Source organism: Rana temporaria, chromosome 12 (assembly GCF_905171775.1).
Source record: "Rana temporaria chromosome 12, aRanTem1.1, whole genome shotgun sequence".
Taxonomy (NCBI): Eukaryota; Metazoa; Chordata; class Amphibia; order Anura; family Ranidae; genus Rana; species Rana temporaria.
The window spans coordinates 15943033-15970659 of record NC_053500.1 but is presented as its reverse complement, the minus strand read 5'-3'; the positions used below and the strand labels follow the sequence as shown (position 1 = coordinate 15970659).

General features: G+C 46.4%; 1 protein-coding gene across 4 annotated transcripts in view; it reads right to left on the bottom strand.

The window, feature by feature from the left end:
• Positions 1 to 27627, bottom strand: part of MYT1 (myelin transcription factor 1) — a 96723-nt gene that overhangs the window by 4688 nt on the left and 64408 nt on the right. For 2 of the 4 annotated variants that reach the window (XM_040331877.1, XM_040331879.1), the window contains exons 13-21: positions 26785 to 27054; positions 26529 to 26683; positions 24965 to 25066; positions 20520 to 20582; positions 20335 to 20403; positions 14756 to 14818; positions 12290 to 12373; positions 1338 to 1559; positions 159 to 250 (exon numbers count right to left, since the gene is read on the bottom strand). In XM_040331877.1, the coding sequence (XP_040187811.1) occupies positions 159 to 250; positions 1338 to 1559; positions 12290 to 12373; positions 14756 to 14818; positions 20335 to 20403; positions 20520 to 20582; positions 24965 to 25066; positions 26529 to 26683; positions 26785 to 27054 (1120 nt within the window). The remainder of the gene's footprint in view (positions 1 to 158; positions 251 to 1337; positions 1560 to 12289; positions 12374 to 14755; positions 14819 to 20334; positions 20404 to 20519; positions 20583 to 24964; positions 25067 to 26528; positions 26684 to 26784; positions 27055 to 27627) is intronic. The other 2 variants (XM_040331878.1, XM_040331881.1) reach the window with 2 other exon arrangements.

The following is a 27627-nucleotide window of genomic DNA, read 5'->3' as shown; positions in this document are numbered from 1 at the left end:
TCCAGGATTTATATAGCGCCAACAATGAATGTGAGGGCCCCGCCTGGTTGACATGTGGATGAGGTAGGTGACTGTGTCCCTATCTCTTGGTAGAACACGCTGTCTGACAATGAAACTTTTCAAATTCTGCAAATTAAAAAAGAATCTGGGGCACTTACCATCACTGGTTTTGAATTTTGTCCCTAGAAGCTCGTCACCTGAGAGTTTTCCCTTTTTGGAAGCAAAAGAAGCCCGAGGACAGCCTGACAAGCTGTGAATAAAAAAAAAGAGAAATTCAGCATCATTTACTGTATTAGGCAAAGCAACAACGGCAGACGCTCAAATCAATTTAAACCAAAAGGGGGAAAGTTGCACATGGTCAGGGCGATCCGCAGATCAATACAAACATTCCCCAGCACCGCTGATAAGGCAGTACAGCCAGCCCGGGCCCCATCAATTTAAAAGGGGGGAGTGGGCACCTGCCTAGCAGTAGGGCCAGCTGTACTGTCTTATTGTAGACACCAATCCTCGTCTGTCTCTCACTTCAGTGCTGCCTGCTTCTCCCCTTCTTTCTTCTTTTGGTTGCACTGCAGGGGGATTGGACCTAGCACATATCCCCCTTCCATTTGCTGTCCGGACCCCTGTGCCCATTTTCCCCCCGCAACGCTCCCGGCTTCCCTCCTCTCTTCTCCCGCTGGCAGCTGCTATGGCCACACAGGGGGATGTTTCAGGGTGGAGAGCGGGAGAGGGGGCAGTAAATATGCAATTTACTGGCCCCTTCCTGAACACAGTGAGCAATCTGTACCAATCACTCATGTGTCCATTTATCACCGAAGCATAGCAAACAGTGTCTACCCACTTGCCGACCAGCCACTGTCATTATACTGCGGCAGGTCAGCTCGTTCCTGCAAATCACCGTAGGTGTACGCCGGCTCCTTTAAGAGCCATAGCAGACACGCACGTGCCCGCTGCACAGCGGGGGACCCAATGCGCTTGGCGATCGTGAGAAAGAGAGCCAGAATGGGTATCTGTCGATATAAACAGACAGATCACTGTTCTGACAGAGGAGGAGAGAGAGATCTGCTGTTCCTAGTGATTAGGAACAGCGATCTCTCTCCTCCTCCAGTCAGTCCCCTCCCCCCACAGTTAGAAACACCTACCTGGGAACACTTAACCCCTTGATCGCCCCCTAGTGTTGGAGACCAAATGGCAGCATTCCCCCCACATGATATATAAGAAGCCAGTGGGTGAATTGGCCCCTCAAACCCCATAACGAAGATGGGTGATTTAATTTGCCCCCGTTTGGAACGTGCAGAGCCAAGCCCATATCTATTAATGCCTTTCTGCCATTTCATTACCTGCGGTGGGTAAGGAAGCTTCCATTAGCGTGGCCCGATCCGTCGCAGCCAGGCGTTGGGCAGGAAGGGCCTTCGTTTTTCAGAGACTTCCAGGAAAAGGCAGATCCGTTGAGAGTTCCTTCTTTCTGCCTGCGAGCCGCTAACGGGCAGCCGGACGCACTGCGGTGAGACGCGTATTTTCCGCTGATGTGTCCCAGTCCATCACACCCTGGCACTGGACACCTGTTTGGAGAGAAATGTGTTATATAAATGATGTGCATTCCATCAACATGAACAATATATTTAAAGGGTTACTAAACTATTTATTTTTAGTTTTTGGGGTAAGGAATGGTCAAAACTGCTTGTGCTGGGGGGATGGAGAAGGCAAAGATTTGTGCTGGGAGGGGGATTTCATTAGGGGGGCAAATGTGTAGTGAGAGAAGAGGACATTTGTGCTTAGGGGTAAGCATTAGTGCCCAATTTGTTTGGGTGGTGGGGATTTTTGCTGACGCATACAGTAATGCTCATACATCTTGGAGGGAAGGGGGTGCAGTTTGGGATGTTCACCCTGGGCTCTAGGTCCCCACTGGATTAAATAGCAGAAAATAACAAAACTGGATTGCATCCCAGTAGGTGTTCTGCTGACACATACAGTAATGCTCATATATCTTGGAGAGAAGAGGGTGCAGTTTGGGATGTTCACCCTGGGCTCTAGGTCCCCACTGGATTAAATAGCAGAAAATAACAAAACTGGATTGCATCCCAGTAGGGGTTCTGCTGACACATACAGTAATGCTCATATATCTTGGAGAGAAGGGGGTGCAGTTTGGGATGTTCACCCTGGGCCCTAGGTCCCCACTGGATTAAATAGCAGAAAATAACAAAACCGGATTGCATCCCAGTAAGGGTTCTGCTGACACATACAGTAATGCTCATACATCTGAGAGAGAAGGGGGTGCAGTTTGGGATGTTCACCCTGGGCCCTAGGGTCCCCACTGGATTAAATAGCAGAAAATAACAAAACCGGATTGCATCCCAGTAGGTGTTCTTCCTCCAGTTCACACCTGCGTAGTAATCCATACCACACTGGGGAGAAGAAGTGTGTGGCACACAAGATTTGAATTTATCCGCATGGTCCAGGCAATTAGAAACGAAGGGCACGCCATGTTAACTGGGCTATGCTGTGTGAAGGAGAGTTTAGCGGAGCCCTTCTTTAATTGTCTCTCGGTGCCGCACAATTTCCTTCTAATATTGTCATCAGCGGGAACCCGGGAAAACATCGCAAGCAAGCTGCTGTGCGCTGATACATTTGCAAGCAAATTAGGCGGTCCTCCAGAGAGGGGGAGCGCCACACCGTTATCGCAGTTAATCTAGCAGATTTACACGGCTATTAGAACCTTTATGACATGTTTGAGGGAATAACTCACAGCGCTGAACATCTGTCTGCTGTGCCCATTCCACCCTTGGAGGATTTCCTGCGATATGCTTTCCTAGTCACAAAAATGGATCTACTCAAGAATTTATAACAGTGACTACCAGACTGGAATATCTCCTTCAGTGCAGCCAGGACTATCAGGGGCTCCCTGACCACATACGCTACTGGAACCCCTTCCGAGCTTTCAAGAGTTGAAACATGAGACTGTCAGATCTACATTTTCGAAACTTTTTTCGAGAAAATCCCTTCCCTATTTCTTAACACATGCCTGAACTAAAGATCCAACCGATGTATGATTCAAGAACTGGAAGTCAAGTGGGCCGTCTTTAATGTTCATTGCCCCCCCCCCCCATGCAATTGTGCTCTCCACCTGCTCTGAGACATACAATAAATATCAGCTAGACTTAAAATCTGTTTATTGTATCAGATCAGGCAGTGATTGTGATTGGTTGCCAGAGGTTACAGCATATCATTGCCACTTACTGACTGGTTGCTAGAGGTTACAGCACACATTACGGCTCACCGATTAGTTGCTAGAGGTTACAGCACATGATTTCTTCTTGTTGATTGGTTGCTAGAGATTACTGTACAGTAATACTGCTCACTGATTGGTTGCTGAAGGTTACTGTACAGTAATAATGAATGAATGAATGAATGAAAAATTTATATAGCGCGGCACATGCGAACTGAATCGCTTCTGGGCGCTAGTTGTTAGTGTCTCATGCCTTTCAGAAAAGCAGGGTTTTGATCTGCCTTCTGAAAGACAGGTGGTTTTGCTCCAACCGAATGCTGGTTGGCAAAGCATTCCAAAGCCTGGGGCCCTGGAAAGCAAACCTTCTTTCTCCTTTGGACTTGTATTTGGTTTTAGGAACCTTGACCAGATTTTGGTCGGTGGATCGCAGAATGCGGTTGCAATTGTGCGTTTTGATCTTGTCGCAAAGATATCGAGGAGCCTTCCCATGGATGCACTTATGTGTCAGGCAGAGTGCTTTGAATGCAATTCTGTCTTTCACTGGCAACCAGTGAAGGGATCTCAGCGAAGGTGAGATTGATTCCCAAGATTTTTTCCCAGTCACAAGTCTAGCGGCCGTATTCTGTACGACTTGAAGACGAGCGATTTGGTACTTGGGGAGCCCGAGGTAAAGGGCATTTGCATAGTCCAGTCTGGAATTCACGATTGTTCCCACCACGACTGCTATGTCTTCTTTGGGAATAAATGGAATAAGTCTGCGTAGAAGGCGCATCAAATGGTGCGTCCCGCTGACTACTGACCCTATTTGTGCGTCCATTGTCATGAAGGTGTCAAACGTGACTCCTAGACTTTTGACTTTGGAGCTAGGGGAGATGGTCTGACCCAGGATGGGCGAAGGTGTCCAGTTAGTTGTCGGTTGTCTCTTCCGACTGGCATTGAACATAAAGAGTTCTGTTTTAGCGCTATTGAGTTTGAGATAACTCTTAGTCATCCAGTTTTCTATTGAAGAGAGACATTTCTCTAATCTGAGATGATGATCCTTTTTTTGGCAGATGCGAAAGTACAACTGCGTGTCGTCTGCATACGAGTGATAGAGTAGTTCTTGGCTACTGATAATATCAAAGAGAGGACGAAGATAGATATTAAACAGCACCGGTGATAGGGGGGATCCTTGGGGGACCCCACATGGCACCGCGCGTTTTTCTGACGTGAAAGATCCCAGTTTCACTGTTTGTGAACGGTTTCCGAGAAAAGAGGAGAACCATGGTAAGGCATCTTCTGAGACTCCGGCGACTTCTGTTAGTCGTCTCAGTAGCAATTTATGGTCTACTGTGTCAAAGGCTGCGCTTAGGTCCAGCAGAACCAGGAGACACGATTCTCCTTCGTCTGCGGCCTCGAGCGCATCATCCCATATTTTCAGTAAGGCCGTTTCTGTCCCGTGTCCGGGACGGAACCCGGATTGAAATGGATCGAGTAGGTTGTGGGTATCCAGATGCTGTTGCAGCTGATTTACCACCACTTTCTCCATTATCTTGGACAGAGCATTTAGACCTGTTATGGGACGGCGGTGAGTTGGGTCCATAGGATCCAAATTAGGTTTTTTCAAGATCGGCAGGATTGTGCCCTCTTTCAGCAGGGAAGGCACTATGCCTTCCTTAAATGACTGATTTATAAGCTGTGTGATCGGAGGCGCCAGGATGTCGGCACATTCCTTCAGTAGCTTGGTGGGAATGATGTCATTGGGTGCTGTGCTGTTGCGCAGCGCACCAATGAATTTTTTTGTGGTATCAATGGAGATGGGTTCCAAAGTGAACTTAGTTGATTGTAGAGGCGTTCCGTCGGTGTTTTGATTGAAGAGGGGGCTGAGTGGAGTATTGTTTTGCCGAATACTTACCCGAATTTTTTCAATTTTGTTGATGAAGAAATCCGATAGTTCATTGCAGAACTCTTGGGTGTCTGAAGTGGGGACTTCAAGACATCCCGGATTCATGGTCTGGGTGACCATCCTGAAGAGTTCACGCGGGCGATTCATTGCGCTGTTAATCACCGTGGAAAAGTGAAGTTTCTTGGCTTTGAAAATTTCCTTGTGATATCGTGTAGTTACTGCTTTGTAGAAGTTGAGGCGGTCTTCTGAAGGACTTCTTATCCAGGCGGCTTCCGCCCTTCTGCGCTCTTGCTTCAATAGCGACAGCTGGTTATTGAACCAGCTGGACTTTTTTGCCCGGCTGCGGACTTTGCGCTTTGGTGCTGCTAAGTCAGCTGACTGTAGCAGAGCTGCATTTATGGCATCCAAAGTATCTGAGGCTGCTAGCTGAGGAGGAATAGCCCCAATTCGGTTTCCCAGGGTAGATCTGAAGAGTTCCGAGTGGAGCTTCCTCTGAGATCTAGCCCAGTGTATTGTCACCGGCTTGGGTACTTTCATGACTAGTGGAATTCTGGGAATTATGAAGCTAATTGCATGGTGGTCTGTCCATGGCAAAGGTTCAATACCCAGAATGTTTATTTTCAGATTTTGTCTGAAAATTAGGTCGAGAGTGTGACCTGAAGCATGCGTGGGTCCGCATATAAGTTGCTGAAGACCTAACCCTTCCAGGTGGTCGATGCAGGCATCCGCGATGGGATCCTGTGAGGAGTTGGCCCACAAATTGAAATCCCCGAGCAGCAAAAGATGATTGCTGTTAAGGGAGTAAGTGGATATGAACTCCGTTAATGCTGAAATCAAATGCGATTTGGGCCCAGGGGGCCTATAGCAGAGGAGAATGTGAACGGTCTCCTGAGAGTGAGCTTGAAGTTGAAGCGTAAGAGTTTCCATAAAAGGTAGAGGATTTTGAAGGACCGGTTTAGTGATTACAATATGAGACTTATGAATCACCGCCAGGCCTCCTCCTCTTTGCCCTATTCTATTTTCCGTTAGGATACGATAATTTGCTGGTACCAGTTCTCCAAGAATGGTGTTGCAATCGTCTGACAGCCAACTTTCTGTAATGAAGAGGCAGTCCAGATCGTTTTGTAGTAAGAAATCATGGATTTCTGATCGGTGTTTAACTGCTGATCTAGTGTTAAGCAACGCACATGATATGTGCTTGAGCTGTGTTGAATGGTTGAAATTTTTGATGATCGATCGTCGATCGATTCTCAAAAGTTGATCTGATTTTAAGGCTTTTTTGGTGACGGCAGGTAATATTGTTGCGAATTGTCTCAGACCCCAAATGGTTTCCGCAGAGTATCGCAATTTAACCATTGTTGCCAGTCACCGTGGGCGGGGGTGCGGGTGATCGGTGAGAGAGGATTCGGAGAATCCTCGCTCTCAGCAGTCCTTGGTCCAGAGGAAGGCAAAAAAACCCTGGGCAAGCTGGCCAATGTGCTGCGGCAGGGAAAAAAATTCCTTCCTGATCCCTAAAGGCGATCGGCTTCAAGCCCTGGGTCAAAGACTGCTGAACTTAATGAGGGGAAAAAGAGGGGGGGGGGATGCTGGGTGTCACTGTTGCTGGGGTGCACCAAGATGGCCGCCAGGCAAAGATACAGGACCCAGGCTGGGGGGGCAACCAGGTTGGTAAGAAAATGATTCCCCCAATCTGGTTGCTTAGCAGGGGGGTGGAGGGGACCTCTGGGGGTGCGGGGGCGATAATCAGAAAGACCCGCACTATTGGTGGCAGGCGCAGGGAGAAAACGGACGGAGCGCCGGTAGGCCGCGGCTGAAGCCGCGGACTTTCCTGAGGCGCGGCGGCCGCGGAAAGTAGCAGGCTGGCGCGGGCGTGTAAAAAACGCCGAGAAGCGCCGAGAATACACCCAGGTGGGGTGTCTAGGGGCCACCACAATCGTGGGTGGCCGTGCGAGTGGGGATGCCGAGCCCAAGAGGGGAATAGAGAGCCGCAGTGAGGGGTCTGAGTGACGGCTGCCCTGAGAAGGACGGCCGTCAGTGGTTCCCCTGGATGGTAGGCCCTGAGAGGCAGGGTCTTACCTGCGGCGAATGAAGGAGTCCACGAGGAGAGAAGAGAGCTGGATTCCTGGTTCCCAGTAGTTCCTAGTAGCTGTTCCCTGTGCAGGACAGGTAATGGTAGTCTGCCTAGTAGCTGACTGTCAGGTCTGGGTGGGAGCAGGCTCGTAACGGAAGGTCCGAAGCACCCTACTCCACCTCTGACACTGACTGACTGACTGACTGACTGACTGACTGACTGAGCTGCTCACTGATTGGTTGCTAGAGGTTACAGCACATCAACTCTTCACTGCAGAGGAGCGTGATATACATTTGAATGCTGCCTTTATTTACATATGAATGCCGCCGACCTCGGCTATTTACATATGAATGTCACCACTATTTACATAATAATGCTCCCGTTATTTACATATGAATGACAGTTATTTACATGTAAACACAGGTCTGCAGATGAGTCATCTGTACACAACAATAGGGCAGAGCTGGGCAGCATTAGTACCAGAACTTTACACTGAGATATCAGGACACAGCACATGACTAAAACTTCAAGACACAAGGGAATTTAAACTGGGATATTTGGCAAGTATGAGGCAGCTGCTTTGAGCCCCACAACAATGACAGAGCCCAGGGCAGCTTCCCCTTTTGCCCTGCCTTAAAGACGGCCCTGCTTCCAGTTCTTGAATAATAAATCGGTTGGATCTTTAGTTCTTACTTTAGCAGCCAGTGCAGGACTTCCCACTGTCTGATCCACAATTTCAGCTGGTGTGCAGGGATGATGTGTATTTAATATAAGGAAGGAATTAGTATGACTATACTTATTTCAAGCTGAACCCCTGTGCACATACACTATTTTACCATATTTACCCCCCCCCCCCCCCCGGGAGATGTCTACACAGGTTCCCGCCCCAACTGACTGTCCCAAAAAATGGTGTTCTTGCTGTGGTTGGTGTCATTTCACCCCCCCCCCCCCCGGGAGATGTCTATACACATTGTTATCAGGTCAGGAAATTAGGATATACACTATATTACCAAAAGTATTGGGATGCCTGCCTCTACACACACACAAACTCTTAGACGCCCCTTTTTTTAACTTAGGACTACATTTTCCTTTAACAGCAAGAAAGATTCCATTGAAAAATGTGGCTTGTCACGTGGGGGGGGGGGGGGGGGGGTAATTGTAACGAGAGTTATTTGTGTTAACATCTGTGATGGCTTCTTTGAAGGATAATTAACGTGGCGATGGGTTCGGAATTGCTCGTTGCCCAGTGGGTGGCTGCATAGCTCAGTCTTGTATCCTGAGTGGCGCGCGGTATCCCGCCGCTGCCGCAGAATAGCTTCCATTCCAGAAAACTTAGCCCAACCGCTGGGGGTGACTATTGATAGAAGGCCGCTCTCCTGCCCACGAGGGGCCAGAGGCAATTGGCAGCTGTGGGGGTTCATAAATGTGTCGTTTCTACGTGATGCGCTCACCATGGTGACTGTCACTCGAAGCCGACGGGAGCCCGCCGCTTAAATGCGTTTCATTTTTCATCCCCGGCTGATATCATCCCCTGCGCCATTCTTCAGAACAAGGGATTGTTTTTTTTTTAAAGGTGACTTCCCCCACTAAGACACAAAGCACAGTAAAGTAGTGAAATTATTGTAAGCCATATTTTTCATGTTCAATTTGCAGGAAAGCCAGCAAACCAGCTGAAATGTAAAATCATGCTGACAATGGAGTGCCTGCACACACTGCTGAAATGAGGGAACTCACACATAACCCTTTCTGCAGGGTGTCAGATCTTATAGTGTAATAGTCTGTATCAGCAGGGCGAGGACAACATAGTTCCGGCACCTCTAGTACTAAATGCATATTATGCTAAGGGGTGCTGGGATGTGCTGGAGGATCTATTGTCGCTGGTGGGATCGAGCTATTGTTCCTGGGGGTTCAATTGTTGATGGGAGAGATCTACTGCTGAGGGGGGTCTATTGTTGCTGCCTGCTAGAGAGTCTATTGATGCTGAAAACTGGGAGATCTATTGTGGCTGGGATCTGTTGTTGCTGCGAATGGACCTATTGTTGCTGTGGGCATCTATAGTTGCTAGGGGGATCTATTGTTGATGAGGGGATCTATTGTTGCTGCGGAATCTATTGTTGCTGGGGAGATCTATTGTTAATGCAGGGATCTATTGTTGCCGAGTGGATCTATTGTTGCTGGTGGGAGCTAAATTTTCTGGGAGGGATCTATTGTTGCTGGGGAGATCTATTATTGCTAAATGCATCTGTTGTTGCTGTGGGGAGCTATTGTTGTTGGGGAAATCTATTGTTGCTGAGGGGGTCTTTAGTTGCTGGTTGCAGGGGACCTATTTTACTGCCTTTAATGAGCAAATTCCATACAAAACTACTTAGTACCAAAAATTATACTTGGTTCAGGATTCTCTACAGTGGCGGCCCGTCCATTAGGGGCGCACAGGCACCGCTCCGCCCCTCGATCCATGCATCCAGCCCCCTAATCTACATGCAGGGCACCGGACGCATGGATTCCAATGGGGGGTTGTTGTTTTTTGAAGCACGTGTTTAGATCCAGAGCCCATAATAGGTTTCAGAAAAGAGCACTGCGCCCCGAGCCCAACCCATTGTGGGGCAATAGCGAATATTCGCTATTCTCACACTGATCTTGGCCAATCAGGAAGCGGGTCCTGAGACCGTCACCCAATTGGCTAAAAGGACAGGTGACAAAAGGTGACTCGGAAAGGGGATGTACCTGTACCTATTGTCTGAGAAAAAAGCCCTGTGTATCAGAGTATATATAAAGGGGGAATATGGCGCAAAGAGTGATGCGTGTACACATTAATGGGCTAATGAGATCAGCATCAAATCCATAGGGTCCAACTGGATCTCCAGGGATGACTCTCTGCTGGCCTCAGACACTTGAAGCAGCCCCACTTAAGAGACTGAGGAATCTCTGGATGAACAAGTAAGGAGAACATTACTTAGATTTAGAAATAGATTTTTTGGCCAACAAACTTTTCTAAAACTTGCACAAATAGGGGCAGAATCACGTAGATAGGCGTAAATTTGGGCGGACGTAACGTATCTGATTTACGTTACGCCACCGCAAGTTTTTCAGGCAAGTGCTTTATTCACAAAGCACTTGCGTGTAAAGTTGCGGCGGCGTAACGTAAATCACTCGGCGGAATTCAAATTCGGCGGGTAGGGGGCGTGTATCATTTAAATGAAGCGTGTCCCCGCGCCGAACAAACTGCGCATGCGCCGTCCCTAAAATATCCCAGCGTGCATTGCCTAAATGACGTCGCAAGGACGTCATTGGTTTTGACGTGGACGTAAATTTACATCCAGCACCATTCACGGACGACTTACGCAAACAACGTAACTTGTAAAATTTTCGACGCGGGAACGACGGCCATATTTAACATTGACTGCGCCTCATAGACCCAGGGGCAACTTTACGCCAGGAAAAGCCTAACGTAAAAGTCGTAACTTTACTGCGTCGGCCGCGCGTACGTTCGGGAATTCGCGGATCTAGCTAATTTGCATACTTGACGGGGAAATCGACGGAAGCGCCACCTAGCGGGCAAAAAAAAATTGCAGTTAAGATCCGACGGCGTAAGAGACTTACGCCTGTCGGATCTAATAAATATCTATGCGTAACTGATTCTATGAATCAGTCGCAAAGATACAACGGCGCTAGGCAGAGATACGACGGTGTATCTGGAGATGCGCCGTCGTATCTCTTTTGTGAATCTGGGCCATAATCTTTTATAGGGTCGTAGGTTTGCACCTCGGGCCACAACACTACTTCCCAGAGGCGATTCAGTTTGCATGTGTTGCGCTATATAAGTTTCTCACTCACGCACTACTTCCATGGAGTTTGCATGTTCTTCTTGGGTGGGTTTCCTCCAGGTTCTCCGGTTTCCCCCCCACACTCCAAAGACATGCTGGTAGGTTGATTGGCTCCTGTCTAAATTGGTCCTTGTAGGGACCTTAGATTGTAAGCTCCTCGGGGGCAGGGCCTGATGTGAATGTACACTACGTAAAGTGCTGCACAAATTGTAGGTGCTATACAAATACCCCATCAAAAAATAAATACAGTGGAACCTTGGATTACAAGCATAATCCGTTCCAGGAGAATTCTCGTAATCCAAAGCACTCGCATATCAAAGCGAGTTTCCCCATAGAAGTCAATGGAAAGGAAAATAATTTGTTCCGAATTGACTTTAATGGCATGCAATACTGCATGTGGCCAGAGGTGGGGGGCGCCGGAGAGCCTCGAAAATGATGCGGGACAGCTCGGCTGACATTGGAAAGGATCGGAAACACCCAGGAATGGAGTATTTCTGAACGGCTCCACTCGGCTCCGGCGCCCCCGCACCTCAGGCCAAATGCTGTACTGCACGCCCCATTAGCTTGAATTCTGCTCGTTTTGCGAGACACCACTTGCAAACTGAGTCAGAATTTAAAAAGTTTATCGTCTTTCAAAATGCCTGTAAGGCCCCGTACACACGACCAAACATGTATGCTGAAACTGGTCCGCGGGCCAGTTTCAGCAGACATGTTCGGTCGTGTGTAGGCGCGAGCGGGCCGAATTCCAGCAAACATTTGCCCGCCGGGCCTTTTCCCAGCGGGCAAATATTCCTGGACGTGTTTTAAAACCGTCCGCTGGAATCCTGCCCGCTCGGACATGTACGGTCGTCAGTACAGACCTACCGTACATGTCCGAGCGCCCGCCGTCCCTCGCATGCGTCGAATGACTTTGACGCATGCGTGGAAGCCTTTAAATGGCAGGCCCGCCCACGTCGCCGCGTCATCGTCGCGGCGACGACGTGGAAACGCCCCGCGTAGTGTTTACGCGCGGACTTCTGTACGATGGTTAGTACAACCATCGTACAGAAGCCCTCTGGCAGGCATGTACGGTGAAAACGGTGCGACGGACCGGTTTCACCGTACATGTCTGCTCGTGAGTACCCGGCCTTACTAGTAAACCGAGGTTCCACTTTATAGTTTTGGGATTTCTTTTCAGACACTATATACAAAAAATTTGATTGTATTTGTATATTTTGTGTTTTCATTCTTCATAGCTTGACAAGCCTTTTTTTTTTATCCTGAGCACGTTCCCGTGAGGTACTCACTTCAGAAGTTCCGGGTCGTCCTTGTCGTCTTTCGTGGGCGTAACCTTCATTCCGCTTTTCTTGGCACGAGGACAACCTGACAAGCTGTAAATGGAAAGAAGAGGATGTAATTATTGGCGTATGGCGTGCTGAGATAGAGTACATTCTATTCCCAGGCTTTCTGTTCACCTGAGTGGCCTGGCAGATGCTATAAGGAGGGTTCTAAGGGAGATGAAGGCCAGCGAGTCAGACACTGCTGGGTCCCGGGGGCAATTAAACCAATCGCTTTTCTCAGGGCTATACAAATGCAAAGGCTTCTCTTTCCAGGAACGGTATCAAGTCATTCAAATGTCATTGCAGAAAAGATTTTCGGTTTGGCAAGCGATATTTGTATCAAGGCAAGGCTTTCAGGAGATGTCAGGATTTGGTGGATGGTGACAAAAGGTTATTTCACGTGACTGCTTCCTGCATCTCTTGATGGCCAGGGCGATAAGATCGTCACACTTGGATAACCAAGGCACGTTACCTGTCACGGCCATTATGATGGTCCCATTCTCCCGGTTGGCTTTTCGCATTATTTTATATTAAAAGAAGAAATGGGAACACCACAAGATGGGGATGCTTAGTGCTCTCATGTGGGTGGAAACAGAGCCAGGAACTCGGGTGTATTTCATCACAAGAGTCTTCAAGAAATGGGATGCAAGGGCTTCACCCAATCCACCAGGCTTCTCAATAATCAATATAATAGCATGGGGTGCACACACCCTTTTAAAGCGGGGGTCTCCAAACTTTCTGAACAAAGGGCCAGTTTATTGTCCTATAGACTATATGGGGGCCAGACTATGGCCAGTAGAAGTGGAAATTGTCCTGGCATCATTGGGAGGAAAAGTGCCCCTTCATTGGTGTCAGTGGGGGTTATTGTGCTTCATTGGGCCGGATAAAGGCAAGCGAAACTCCCAAACTTTGAGGTGGGATTCTCTTTGCCAAACTTCTCAGTTCTGCCTTTAGAACAGGGGTCTCCAAACTGTGGCCCTTTGCTTGCCTTTATCTAGCCCTTGGGGCATACTATTCATCCCACTGATACGAGACACCATTCAGCCCACTGATACCAACACTGGGGCAAAATTCCTGCCACTGACATCAACAACTGGGCACTATTCTTCCCATTGACACCAACAACGAGGCACTATTCTTCCCACTGACACCAACAACGGGGCACTATTTTCCCACTGACACCAACAACTGGGAACTATTCTTCCCACTGACACCAACAACTGGGCACTATTCTTCCCACTGACACCAACAACTGGGCACAATTCTTCCCACTGACACTAACAACTGGGCACGATTCTTCCCACTGACACCAACAACTGGGCACTATGCTTCACACTGACACCAACAACGGGGCACTATTCTTCCCACTGACACCAACAACGGGGCACTATGCTTCCCACTGACACCAACAACGGGGCACTATTCTTCCCACTGACACCAACAACCGGGGCACTATTTCGTCCACGGACATTAAAGATGGGACACGGTTTACTCTGATGCCAGAAAAAAAAAATTCTATTCTATTCTATTTGACCACAGTCCAGCCCCCCTAAAGGTAAACTGGCCCCTTGTTTAGAAAGTTTGGAGACCCCTGCCTTAGAACAGCCAGCATGGCCTTCTTTCTGGATTCTTTATGATATGAAAATATTGTAGGTAACTATCTCGTAACGCCTGGGTAGGGTAGGTGGAGCCAAACCTTACAAGAACTGGGAACTCTGGAGAAGAGAAGCCATTTTTGTTCCTCTCTTTCTTTGGCCACTAAGAAAGATGTCCTCCAAAAATGACATGACTTAAAGTGGAGGTTCACCCAAAAACTTAATTTTTAACATTAGATTGAGGCTCATTTTGTGAAGCAGAATCGGGTGTTTTTTTTTTAATCGTAGCAGTACTTACCGTTGTAGAGATAGATCTTCTTCGCCGCTTCCGGGTATGGGCTGCGGGACTGGGCGTTCCTATTTGATTGACAGGCTTCCAACGGCCGCATACAGCGCGTCACGATTTTCCCGAAAGTAGCCGAACTTTGGTGCGCAGGCGCCGTATAGAGCCGCACCGACGTTCGGCTTCTTTCGGCTACTCGTGACGCGATGTATGCGACCGTCGGAAGCCTGTCGATCAAATAGGAACGCCCAGTCCCGCAGCCCATACCCGGAAGCGGCGGAGAAGATCGCTCTCTAAAACGGTAAGTACTGCTTCGATTTAAAAAAAAACACCCGATTCCCCTTCACAAAATGAGCCTCAATCTAATGTTACAAATTGTTTTTCGGGTGAACTCCCGCTTTAAAGCTATGCCTTGAGGAAGCGACATAGAACGGGCTTGCATTATTATTATTATCCTGCTGTGATGAGGATCATAATACAAGTCATGGAAAAGGTTTCTCCCGAGTGTTGTAGGAACATATAAAAGAAACATAATGACGTCTCGGGGGACCATACCTCCGATGAGACGCATAATTCCCTGTAATGTGTCCGGAGCCGTCACATCCCGGAGTGGGGCACCTGGAGAGAACCAAACAAAAGAAGGACGTTAAGCCTCCAGCTTATTTTACCTAGGACTTTTCTTACTGTAAAGACAGTAAAGAATAACTGAACTTTTTACAATGGTACATCTGTTCATGTAAAGAACAAACGTCTGGGAACCATTGCGGCCCCTGACAACTGTCTGACAATCTTTGGAATGACCACTATATATATGGAGCCAATGAAGCTAGAGCTTGGCTTATGAATGATGCAATGAATTTTTTAAGACAATTTGTCATCTCTATACAATGATGATGATGATTACAGATAATGTCGACATCCTTTTTTTTTTTTTTTGCTGTTAACTTTAAAAAAAAAATTCATGCAAGCAGGCGTGGCAATTTGCCGTGAAGAAACATAGACAAAATCTGCTTAGAGTTGGGCAAGCCTTCAGCTGCTCCATCACATTATTTTTTTTTTCTTGTGTTTGAAAATGTAAAAGTTTATTCCACCTTTCTGAGAAACCAGATATTCCTGAGCCAGAGGATGTTGGTAATGATCGTGATAGACAGTGAGACCAGAAGAGTCCTGAAGAAGGGGGACGTTTACCACGAAACGCGTAGACCTTGGTTCTTGTTTTGTATTTAGGCCCCTTGCACACTGGGGTGGGGGTGGTGTTGACGGTAAAGCGCTGCTATTTGTACCGTCAACTTCACGGCGATATTCGGCCAATAGCGGGCGGTTTTACCCCCGAGAAAGGGTTAAAAACCACCGCAAAGCGCTCTGCAGAGGCGCTTTGCCGGCGGTATAGCCGTAGTGCCCCATTGATTTCAATGGGCAGGAGCGGTATACACACCGCTCCTTCACCGCTCCAAAGATGCTGCTAGCAGGATTTTTTTTACCATCCTGCTAGCGCACCGCTCCAGTGTGAAAGCCCTCGGGACTTTCACACTGGAGAGACAGCAGCGGCTGTTTCAGGTCGGTTTGCAGGCGCTATTTTAACCACTTAAGGACCGCCCCCTGCACATTTACGTCGTCAGAATGGCACGGCTGGGCACAAGCACGTACAGGTACGTCCTCTTTAAGTGCCCAGCCGTGTCCGAAGCTCCGTGACCGCGGGACCCGCCGACTGGATCGCCGCTGGAGTCCCGCGATCGGTCCCCCGGAGCTGAAGAACGGGGAGAGCTGTGTGTAAACACAGCGTCCCCGTTCTTCACTGTGGCGCCGTGATCGATCGTGTGTTCCCTTTTATAGGGAAACACAATCGATGACGTCAGTCCTACAGCCACACCTCCTACAGTTGTAAACACACATGAGGTCACACATAACCCCTTCAGCGCCCCCTTGTGGTTAACTCCCAAACTGCAACTGTAATTTTCACAGTAAACAATGCATTTTTTGCTGTGAAAATGACAATGGTCCTAAAAATGTGTCAAAATTGTCCGAAGTGTCCGCCATAATGCCGCAGTCACGAAAAAAATCGCTGATCGCCGCCATTAGTAGTAAAAAAAAAAAAAATAATAAAAATGCAATAAAACTATCCTCTATTTTGTAAATGCTATAAATTTTGCGCAATCCAACCGATAAACGCTTATTGCGACTTTTTTTTACCAAAAATAGGTAGGAGAATACGTATCGGCCTAAACTGAGGAAATAAAATATTTTTTTTTATATATTTTTGGGGGTATTTATTATAACAAAAAGTAAAAAATATTGAATTTTTTTCAAAATTGTCGCTCTATTTTTGTTTATAGCGCAAAAAAAAAAAACCGCAGAGGTGATCAAATACCACCAAAAGAAAGCTCTGATTTGTGGGAAAAAAAGGACGCCAATTTTGTTTGGGAGCGAGTGTTGTCTCACAAAACTAGGAGGATTCAAGCCACAGCGGCGTGCAGTACCGCGTTTGGCCTGAGGTGGGGCGGGGGTGCCTGGAGCCGATCAGAGCCGTTCGGAAATGCTTAGGAAAAATCGGAATTTTTTTCGCCTATCCAAGGTCTTTCAAGTTCAGCCAAGCTTTCCTCTGGCCTTTCCGAGTGTTTCCGAGGCTCTCCAGCGCCCCCCCACCTATGGCCACATGCGGTATTGCATGCCATAGAAGTCAATGCGGAAACAAATTATTTTCGTTTCCATTGACTTCTCTGGGAAACTCTCTTTGATATGCGAGTGCTTTGGATTACAAGCATTCTCCTGGAACGGATTATACTCGTAATCCAAGGTCCCACCGTATTCTGTATTTGCGTTGCTATTGGAGGAACTTTGAAAGTCACCTTTCTTTTGAATAATACACATTGCGCTGACTGGGTAATGTTCATGGTATACGCGACTTTAGTCTACAGTCACTTTTAATTCTGCCCACCAAGCATTTGAAAAAGCCTGGTGAGCACGTGAAACGGCCAGACGTTAAGTGATGAGCCTGCAGGTCTGAGGATCTGCAAACGAACATCCAGCCAAGTTCAAAATGTTCTAGTTTCTGATTCTTCTAATTTAAAAAGCGAAATCTGACTATAATAAACTGTATTTGGGACTTTCAATAGCTAAAATACCCACGTAGAGGTCGCTGAGAGGCATTCCATTAAGGCACAACGGATATTTCTAAATCCTGTATAAACACATCAATGGGTAGGATCAGAGGCGGCTCTCTAATTAGGCAAGTTAGGCGGTCGCCTAAGGCCTTGAACTCACAGGGGCCTCGCGGCCGCCTAATTTGCCTGTGATCAATACTAATCATCGGATCTCTCTATTACCCCTCTCTCCCCCCTCTTGCATTGGCTGAATATGTCTGATGGGTGAGGAGGGTTCACTGGAAGTGGTGCTGATGTCTAAGTTTTGCCTAAGGCCTTACAAAGCCTAGAGCCGCCTCTGGGTAGGATGGTTAATGTCCCGAAGAATAATCTAGCAACTTGCAAAAGGTGGAATAATCCTTTAAAGCACATGTATCTTTTGGGATTAAACATAATGCTGTAGAAGAGGAAGGTAAGGGAAGGAAATGCCGTTACCGGACTTTCCAGTGATAAGTGTATTTTTGGAGCATCAATCTGGCCATAGGCATTGCAACCTGATTGGACAATTGTAAAGGTCTACCAATCCATTCATTTGTATGCAGTCAGGCAGAGAGGGCATTATGCTGTGTGGTTGTTTGACATTTTACAGATATATATGACCAGCTTTAGTCTGTGTTCCTCTATACCAGGGGTCTCCAAACTTTGGCCCAGGGGCTGATTGCATTGCTTGCCTTTATTTGTTCCTTGGGACACTTTTCCAACAAGCAGACACCAACAACAGGGCATACTGACATCAACATCAGGTCACTATTTCTCCCAATGATACCACTGATGGGGCACTAATTCTCAGATTAACACCAATGATAGGGCACTATTCCTCTGATGGGCACCAATGATGAAGCACTATTCCTCCAATGGACACCAATGATGGAGCACTATTCCTCCAATGGACACCAATGATGGAGCACTATTCCTCTAATTGACACCAATAATTGGGCACAATTTCTCTGATGGACACCAATGATGAAGCACTATTGCTCCAATGGACACCAATGATGGGGCATTATTCCTCCGATTGACACCAATGATGCAGCACTATTCCTCCAATGGACACCAATGATGGAGCACTATTCCTCCGATGGACACCAATGATGCAGCACTATTCCTCCGATGGACACCAATGATGGAGCACTATTCCTCCGATGGGCACCAATGATGGAGCACTATTCCTCCGATGGACACCAATGATGGAGCACTATTCCTCCGATGGACACCAATGATGGAGAACTATTCCTCCGATTGACACCAATGATGGGGCACTATTTCTCTGATGGACACCAATGATGGGGCACTATTCCTCCGAATGATGTCAATGAAGGTGCACTATTCCTACCCCTAAAAGATGCACTGTTTCCTCCCACTGATGCCATGGCAGTTTCTACTTCTAATGGCCACAGTTCAACCCCCCTAAAGTGTGAAGGACAGTTTGCTTAGAGAGTTCTGGACAACAGGGCACAATTTCTCCCAATTGCACCAATGATTGGGCACTATTCCTCTCACTGACACCAATCATGGGGCACTATTCCTTCCACTGACACCAAACATGGAGCACTATTCCTCCCTCTGACACAATGATGGAGCACTATTCCTCCCTCTGACACAATGATGGAGCACTATTCCTCCCTCTGACACAATGATGGAGCACTATTCCTCCCTCTGACACAATGATGGAGCACTATTCCTCCCTCTGACACAATGATGGAGCACTATTCCTCCCTCTGACACAATGATGGAGCACTATTCCTCCCTCTGACACAATGATGGAGCACTATTCCTCACTCTGACACAATGATGGAGCACTATTCCTCCCTCTGACACAACGATGGAGCACTATTCCTCCCTCTGACACAATGATGGAGCACTATTCCTCCCAGTGACACCAACGATGAGGCACTATTCCTCCCACTGACACAATGATGGGGCACTATTCCTCCCACTGACACCAACAATGGGGCACTATTCCTACCCCTAATGCCAAAGATGCACTGTTTCCTCCCACTGACGCCAGAACAATTTCTACTTAAAATGGCCACAGTCCGGCCCCCCTGAAGTCCCAAGGACAGTAAACTGTCCCTTTGGTTTAGAAAGTTTGGAGACCTCTGCTCTATACTGTTTTTCTTTTACCATGACAGTTTTTTATGTGGATTGTAGGGAAAGTTAGTAAATTAATTGAGGTACACTATATTACCGAAAGTATTGGAACACCTGTCTATACACACTATAACAGCTTCAACTCTTCTGGGAAGGCTGTCCATAAGATTTAGGAGTGTCTATGGGAATGTTTGACCGATCTTCCAGAAGCCCATTTGTGGGGTCAGGCACTAATGTTGGATGAGAAGGTCTGGCTTGCAGTCTCCACTCTAAGGCCCCTTCCACAGGAGGCGGACTCCGTCACAGACTCCGCCTTGTGTGGAAGGGGCCTTAGAGTGGAGACTGCAAGCCAGACCTTCTCATCCAACATTAGTGCCTGACCCCACAAATGCGCTTCTGGAAGAACGGTCAAACATTCCCATAGACACTCCTAAACCTTGTGGACGGTCTTCCCAGAAGAGTTGAAGCTGTTATAGCTGCAAAGGGCGGGGCCAACTCAATATTGAACCCTACGGACTAAGACTGGGATGCCGTTAAGTTCATGTGCGTGTAAAGGCAGGCGTCCCAATGCTTTTGGTAATACAGTGTAAAACGTCAATCAGCTGTCAGCGTACCATGACTATACGTCGCTTAGAAAATGGTGACTTTTGCACAGTAAAGGGATCCTTTGCTTGACTACAACAAGTGACCTCATTTGGATGGCGTTTGCAGGGGCGTTTTCTTATATTTCCCACCATCCCCATTTGATTGTTTTGTACAATTGACAGATGAGATCAAATTGGGTGAATCTAAGCAGATTTTGGCATGAAGCAGGAGGATACAAGAGCAGGGGGGAAAAGGACAGGCAGAGGCAGCGGGAGTTTCAGCAGCAGCAAGTGCAGACATATCTCAGTGCAAACATACTTGAGATCAGCAGAATGGGCAGCCATGAGATTTCTGAGACTCTTGTCAGCAAGAGGACAACCAGAAAGGCTGAAAGAGAACAGATAGAAATCCGGATAAGCAAAACAAAAAAAAAAGGAGAATGCGGGATAGTACTAAACAGCCTGCAAGCCAAAGCAGAGAAGAGCATTGCAGAGACCACTAACCTGCGGTGGGAGGCATAGTTCCCTGTGATATGCCCACTGCCATCACATCCCGGGGTTGGGCAACTGTGGGGAGAGAAGACGGTATTAGAGCCTGGTTACAGAATTGGCATCACACAGACCTTGGCAAAGTGTCAATCAATGGTTACATGACTAGAAGGCCTAAAAAAATCTGGATCTGCATGGCCTGCAGCTACCAATCAGAGAACAGCTGTCATTTACCGAATGGGAAAATGAAGCATCTGCATGTGTAATACGGGCATCAATTTCCTTTGTGCCAGAGGTTTGTAGGTGAACCACGGAGAGAAAAGGCTCATTTAGCCCGAGACCGCCTGTAGCAACAAGCTGGCACTAGAAAAATGAGGGATGGGCGACGTGCCTCGCTAAAAGCCCCGGATTACAAATAACTAATTAGAGGGAGTTTTTATATCGCAGGGGTGTATTCCAAAGAGAATGAAAAGAATGAATTGATATCTGATGGAAAGCAGCTGAATGTTTTGGCCAGAATCCATTGATTACCCAGCAGATATTCTGTTCAATTTATTTTTATTTCAGCATTCTGCCTGTGGCTTAACCACTCTACTAGCAGGGCCTGAATAGCCATAGAAAACAACTGACCAGACATGCTACAATGCCCTCTGGCCACTAGGTATGAATTGATCCATTCGTTGTTTAGCGTTTTTTTTTAGCATTTTCAGTGGTTTTTAGCATTTTCAGCGTTGTTTATTGTTTCAGGGATGCTTGGCATAGGACCACCTGCCAAGGGTCTAAAAATGCCAGGGGGGCATTGTAGCATGTTCTTCAAAGGAAGAATATCAAAGCTAGTTCCCATATTTTCGTCTTGTGACTGGCAAATTCTCTGTTTTCGGTAAACAGTTAATTTTGTATGTCAGAGGTCTCCAAACTTTCTAAGCAAAGGGCCAGTTTACCGTCTTTCAGACTTTAGGCGGGCCTGGACTGTGGCCATTGGAAGTAGAAAAGATCCCAATGTCAGTGGAAAAAAATAATGCCCCATCGTTTCTTTCAGTGTGAGTAATTGCACCCCATCATTGGTGTCAGTGGGAGGTATTGTGCCCCATCATTGATGTCATTGAGCCCCGTTGTTGGTGCCATTGGGAGAAATTGTGTCTCATCGTTGGTGTCACTGGGAGGATTTGTGTCTCATCGTTGGTGTCACTGGGAGGAATTGTATCTTATCGTTGGTGTCAGTGGGAGGTATTGTACCCCATCATTGATGTCATTGGACCCCGTTGTTGGTGCCATTTTGAGGAATTGTGTCTCATCGTTGGTGTCACTGGGAGGAATTGTGCCTCTTCATTGATGTCAATGAGGGGGGATTATGCTCCATTGTTGGTATCAGTTGATAAAAGTGCCCCAAGGTCCGAAAAAACAAAGCAATGGCCCACATCTGGCCCCTGGGCCGCAGTTTGAAGACCACTGCTGTATGTAATGCCATTATATCTACTTATATGTGTTTTCTTGGTGCTGCCTGGACCATATTGTTTGAAAAACCTTATCGATATTAAAAGAATCTAGATACTGCCACCAATTTATAGCACACAAAAGTCAATAAGCAATAGAAGGAAGCTTGTTAGCCCGGAGTAGCCTTTCTCAACCTTTTCGAAACAAGGGAACCCTTAAAAAGAAACTTACTGGTCTCAGGCAACCCCTACTAAAAATTACTACAAGGGGTCTTCAAAAACTTTCCGCACTTTTATATTTGTAATAGGGTTGAAAAAGTGCAGAAACCTTTTGAAGAACCTTTGTATATCTACAACTTATGATAGATTAGGGCAGTGTTTCTCAACTCCAGTCCTCAAGGCACCCCAACAGGTCATGTTTTCAGGATTTCCCTCTGATGAAACAGCTGTGCAAATTACTAAGGCAGTGAAACTGATCAAATCACCTGTGCAAAATAATGGAGAGCCTGAAAACATGACCTGTTGGGGCGCCTTGAGGACTGTAGTTGAGAAACACTGGATTAGGGTGATGGTCAGTGGGAAGAATTCTCTCCTTAGGCCTCGTACACACGACCGAGTTTCTCAGCTAAAACCAGCAAGAAACTTGCTGGGAGACATTTTTTTGCAGAGGAAACCGGTCGTGTGTACATTTTCGTTGAGGAAACTGTCGAGAAACTCGGTGAGCCAAAAAGAGAGCATGTTCTCTATTTCCTTGATGGGAATGGAGAAAATTGGCTTGTCGAGTTCCTCGACAGCCTAACAAGGAACTCGACGAGGAAAACGATGTGTTTCGCTCGTCAAGTTCCTCGGTCGTGTGTACGAGGCTTAACAGATACCTAAAAGATCCATGGCGTCAGTGGAAACTTATCTGAGAGGCAGAAACTGTTGATTGCTCAAAGAACCCCTAGAAATCTTTGGCGGAACCCTAAGGCTCCATGGAACCCTGGTTGGGAATCCCTGGTCTACGCTGTTTAAAAGCAGATCTGTATATAAAGAAGACCCAACAATGCCTCCAACTTATCTGAGAGGCAAAAATTGCTGATTGCTCAAAGAACCCCTAGAAACCTCTGGCGGAACCCTAAGGCTCCATGGAACCCTGGTTGGGAAACCCTGGTCTACGTTGTTTAAAATCAGATCTGTATATAAAGAAGACCCAACAATGCCTCTAACTTATCTGAGAGGCAGAAATTGTTGATTGCTTAAGGAACCCCTTGGAACCTCTACAGCAAGTCTCCAAACTACGGCACTCCAGTTGTTCAGGAACTACAATTCCCATCATGCCTAGTCATGTCTGTGAATATCAGAGTTTTACAATGCCTCATGGGACGTGTAGTTCCGCAACAGGTGGAGGGCCATAGTTTGGAGATCAATGATAGGGTTCAATGGATCCCTGGTTAAGGAACCCTGCCCCAGAGAAACCAATCAGAATTGCTGTTTAGGTTTTCAATAAAACTAAAGTCAAATTTTCTGCTCACGTTAATTTCTCTGGTTTTAATTAATCAGCCTCAGCTAAAAAAAAAAAAAACTGTATAAGGTAGGCTGGAGCATTTAATACACACGTCACAATGAACATCAAAGACAACACGGAAAACCACACGCAATGTTGTGGACAATCCTCAACCTCCAACACATGAAGCAACATGATCCAGAGAAAAGGAGAAATAAAAAACTACAGGCTATTCTGGCAGGGAGGTCGAAGCAGGTGGCGCCCGTGGAATAAAAAACTCAAATTACTCCCTCTGCGGAGTTAAACGTTCTAGGGTTACCTGGGCTCCTAAAATTAAAGTCTCATTGGTTTTCGGAAGTCTGCTATGTTCCAGGAAATCTAGCCAGGCAGATAATCATCTTATCTATTTTCTAACACGTTATTTCACACAATGGAGTTTCAACAAAACACGCAGCCTGGACGGGGAAGGGATGAAATAGCGGGGTCCTGCAAAGACCTCACGTAACCTAAGCCGGAGTCTAGGGCATGCCGTTTGGATGGGGTAGGCAGGATTATAACTTTGAGAAGGGCGATACAGTTGTATATCTAATTTCATGGTAACAAGTCCGGTGTACAACATCGATGTTATAGATAGAGTGAGGGAAACACAATGGCACACTATGCCTTAAAAATTACAAATGCAGAGCCTGGGGCCAAACAAAGCTAGATCCTTTATCAAAGGTCTATAACTATATTTTATATTCAAGAATTGTAGCTATTTTATTCAAGATGGAATGACTGCATGCTACTCTGAAGTTCGTAAATTTTTGACCTGTGTATGTGTATAAAAATATCAATTGCCAATCTACTGCACATAAAAAATAATTAAATTAAGGGGTCATGTGATCCCAAATGAGCTAAGACTTAAAACCCTTATGCCGCGTACACACGGTCGGAATTTCCGACAACAAATGTTCGATGGGAGCTTGTTGTCGGAAATTCCGTCCGTGTGTAGACTCCATCGCACATTTGCTGTAAGAATTTCCGACAACAAAAATTTGAGAGCTGAACCTCAAATTTTTCGACAACAAAATCTGTTCTCGTAAATTCCGACGCACAAAATTCCATGCATGCTCTGAATCAAGTACGGGACGGAAGCGCTCAGTCTGGTAAAACTAGCGTTCGTAACGGAGATAGCACATTTGTCACGCTGTAACAGACTGAAAATCGCGAATCGTCTCCCACCAAACTTCTACTAAACCTGTTTTACCTGTTCTCAGGACCTTTTAAGACGAGTCATGAACCATTAAACATTACAATTTCACTATCCAAGTAGCATTGCAATTTACACATTTCCTAGAGTATGTATCAACACAGCAAAAGAAGCTATAAAAGTCTTGGCAGATGACTAGTCTGCTTTACAGTGGAAAACTAATCAGTGCAATGGTTGACCCATTAAGCCAAATTTTGTAATATCCCCATTCTCATGGCGCTTTTGCTGTACTGATACATGGCTCCCAACAGCTACATCATTCTACTTTAAGGATTGAAGCAAAACTTACTCATTCAGGAGAGCTCCTGGCTTTTTTCCAGCGTCTCCCCCTTTTGGACTTGCGCACCCCCCATCACGTACTGGCCGAAAATCCCGTTGAGAAGCAAAATATCTGGAAAAAAATTGGTATCAAGTGAGTTCAACGGGAGGGCCATCTTCTGCCAGACTAAAAGTGTACCCAGCCACCTACACATGGTGGAGGCTGACATTTTAGAAGGCTCAGCAGTTGCTCAACAAGTAAGCAGCTAATGAAACAAGGGCATGAACCATCCAGCCAATGTTGCTAGTGTGTTGTGGACATTTTATGAAGATGTATTTAATATGTATTGTCATAGTGTCTCCCAGTGTTAGTTCTCCCGCAGCCCGCTCTAAAGAGCTGACTGGGGCACACTGACGCTGGTTGAGATAAACTTTCTGAGGTTGGAGAAAGGTGTTTGAGGAGTGAGGATATGTCTGCCGGTGAAAGGGCCCCTGTGCGATGCACAGACGATCGTCTGAGGGGATGTGTTCGCTCCGCAAGCGCATTATCGGTTTAGCGGATGTGCGCTCTTGTCACCTCTGTATGTCTGATCAACATGTTTGTGGTGCCATGGGCGTACACCTGCAGAGAAGCTCTCATCGTCAGGAACTGTGTTCAATGGTTGTTGTATTTTTCTTGTTGTTTGTATCTAACTAACCCTGTTGGAAGGGTTTCCTGTATTGTCACATCCTGTGATGTCAAATCCTTACATGGTCATTTCCTGTGTGGCGGTCACATCCTGTGATGTCACTTCCCTCTGAGGAAGTGATTGGCTACTGGAGCAATCACTTCCTGTTTGTGAAATCTTTTTTTCTTTTACAAATAAAAGAGCCAGGCTCACTGCTCCCAAAAGGAGTGATGCTGAGATGAGGACGAAGGTATGGTCGTGTCTGTTATTTAGGGATGAATGGGAGGTCGAATGATTGGTAAGATGCATTATAGCATTAGATGAAATGTGTGCTTATTATTAGAGACAGGAGATGTGTGCTCTGCATACAGCCTTATATCCACGACAAGTGTTAGGCTGAATTCTTGTGAGCATTTGTTGAGCCTGCAATATGTCTTTCTCAGCCCTGTGCGGGTGAAGGGTATTCTTTAATGCAGGGGTACGTCTAGGCAAAACAGGGGACCCTTTATATTTCTTGAGGGGAAAAAAGGAGCTGAATTACCTTGACAATGGACCTCTAGGCTAGAACATAGGACACTTTTTTGTGCACCATTTTGTAGTCTAGAGCAGTTTTCCACAAATGCAAAAATACAATATCCTACAGCCTATAATTGTGTAGCAGTCAACAGATCGAAGCCCGTCTTCTTGGTGTTCTTCAATTAACTTTGGCTATGTCTAATTTATTAAAAAAAAGCATCCTAGACAACTCAGGGCACTCCTTTTGTCCACTTACCTGGTCGTGCTAACACACGTATGGGAGGTCATAACTACAGAAAAGTCTCATGGATTTCCCCACGGATTTACTCAGAACCCACTTTTCTGGCTCCCAGACTAAGCTATTGACCCATACACAGTTTACTTAGCCAAGTCCCGTCCAGTTTTACTTACGTCAGTATCTCTTTCTTGCTGTCCTTGGAAAGAAACTTTAGTTTGAAGTTGCTGAGCGTGACGTCACCAGGATATTTGCGTTCTTCAAAGCTCTCCTCCTGCATCTCTTGATCATCGGCTTCTGATGAAGCAAAAGAGGCGCCGGCGGGTTCGGACTTTAAAGGAAGATTTCATAATTAAGTTTTACTTTTTTACATTAATTAGAATCTCTGCATCACCAGACAGGGTTTGAAGGAACATGTCCTCCGCAACCTACTTCTTCTGGCTCTTCTTCCCGCTGTCGATTTGGCTTGGTGTAGTCGATGGGCCCATCCCAGTCGTCCTGTCGGGAGGTCTGGCTGGACTGGGGTGATGTCATGTTGCTGCTGGTGGCACTTGTGCAGTTTTGGCGTTGTGACTGGTCTGGGGATTTCATGCTGGGACTGCTACTGCAACTGCTGCTACTGGGGAATGCGCTCTCCCGTTTCCGTTGTTTGTTCATGCTTAGATCCAAAGTGCCGTTTTCATCAACTTCAATGTCCATTGACTGCAACCACAGACAGATCATTTTTTTTTCTTTTTCTTTACTGAACCATTATCAAAATGTACTGGTGTAACTGGATAACATCTCCAGAACAGGAAGGAAAGAGCATGAAATGACCTTCTATCAATGACTATAAACAACTGAAATCATATTTAAAGTGCTCTTGTAACTTTAGGACCAGTTTCAGTACAGAAGGGGCAGCACTTTGTGAAAAGATTTTGGTCAGTTTTATTTTAAAAATTATTTTTTTTTTTTTTTAATAAAAAAAAATATCTTTTAAAAAAAGTTTTTTTTTTTTAAAAACTGACCCAGTCACCAACCTGGATTATTCAAACTGAGCACATCATGAATGTATTAGCTTCTTCAGTGAAAATTACATGTTAAAATTTAAAAAAAGTAAAGTCACATGCAAGTCTTGACTTTGATAAAGTTTAGTTTGGCTTTCACCTCTTCTGCATCCCAGGCCTACCTTTTCTCTTAATGTGATAGGGGGGCCTAACCGACTAATGGGGGATGTTTGCAAGGTTGGAGAAGATAGTGGCATAATCGACTTTGGCTAAACCTTTAGCTGCCTAT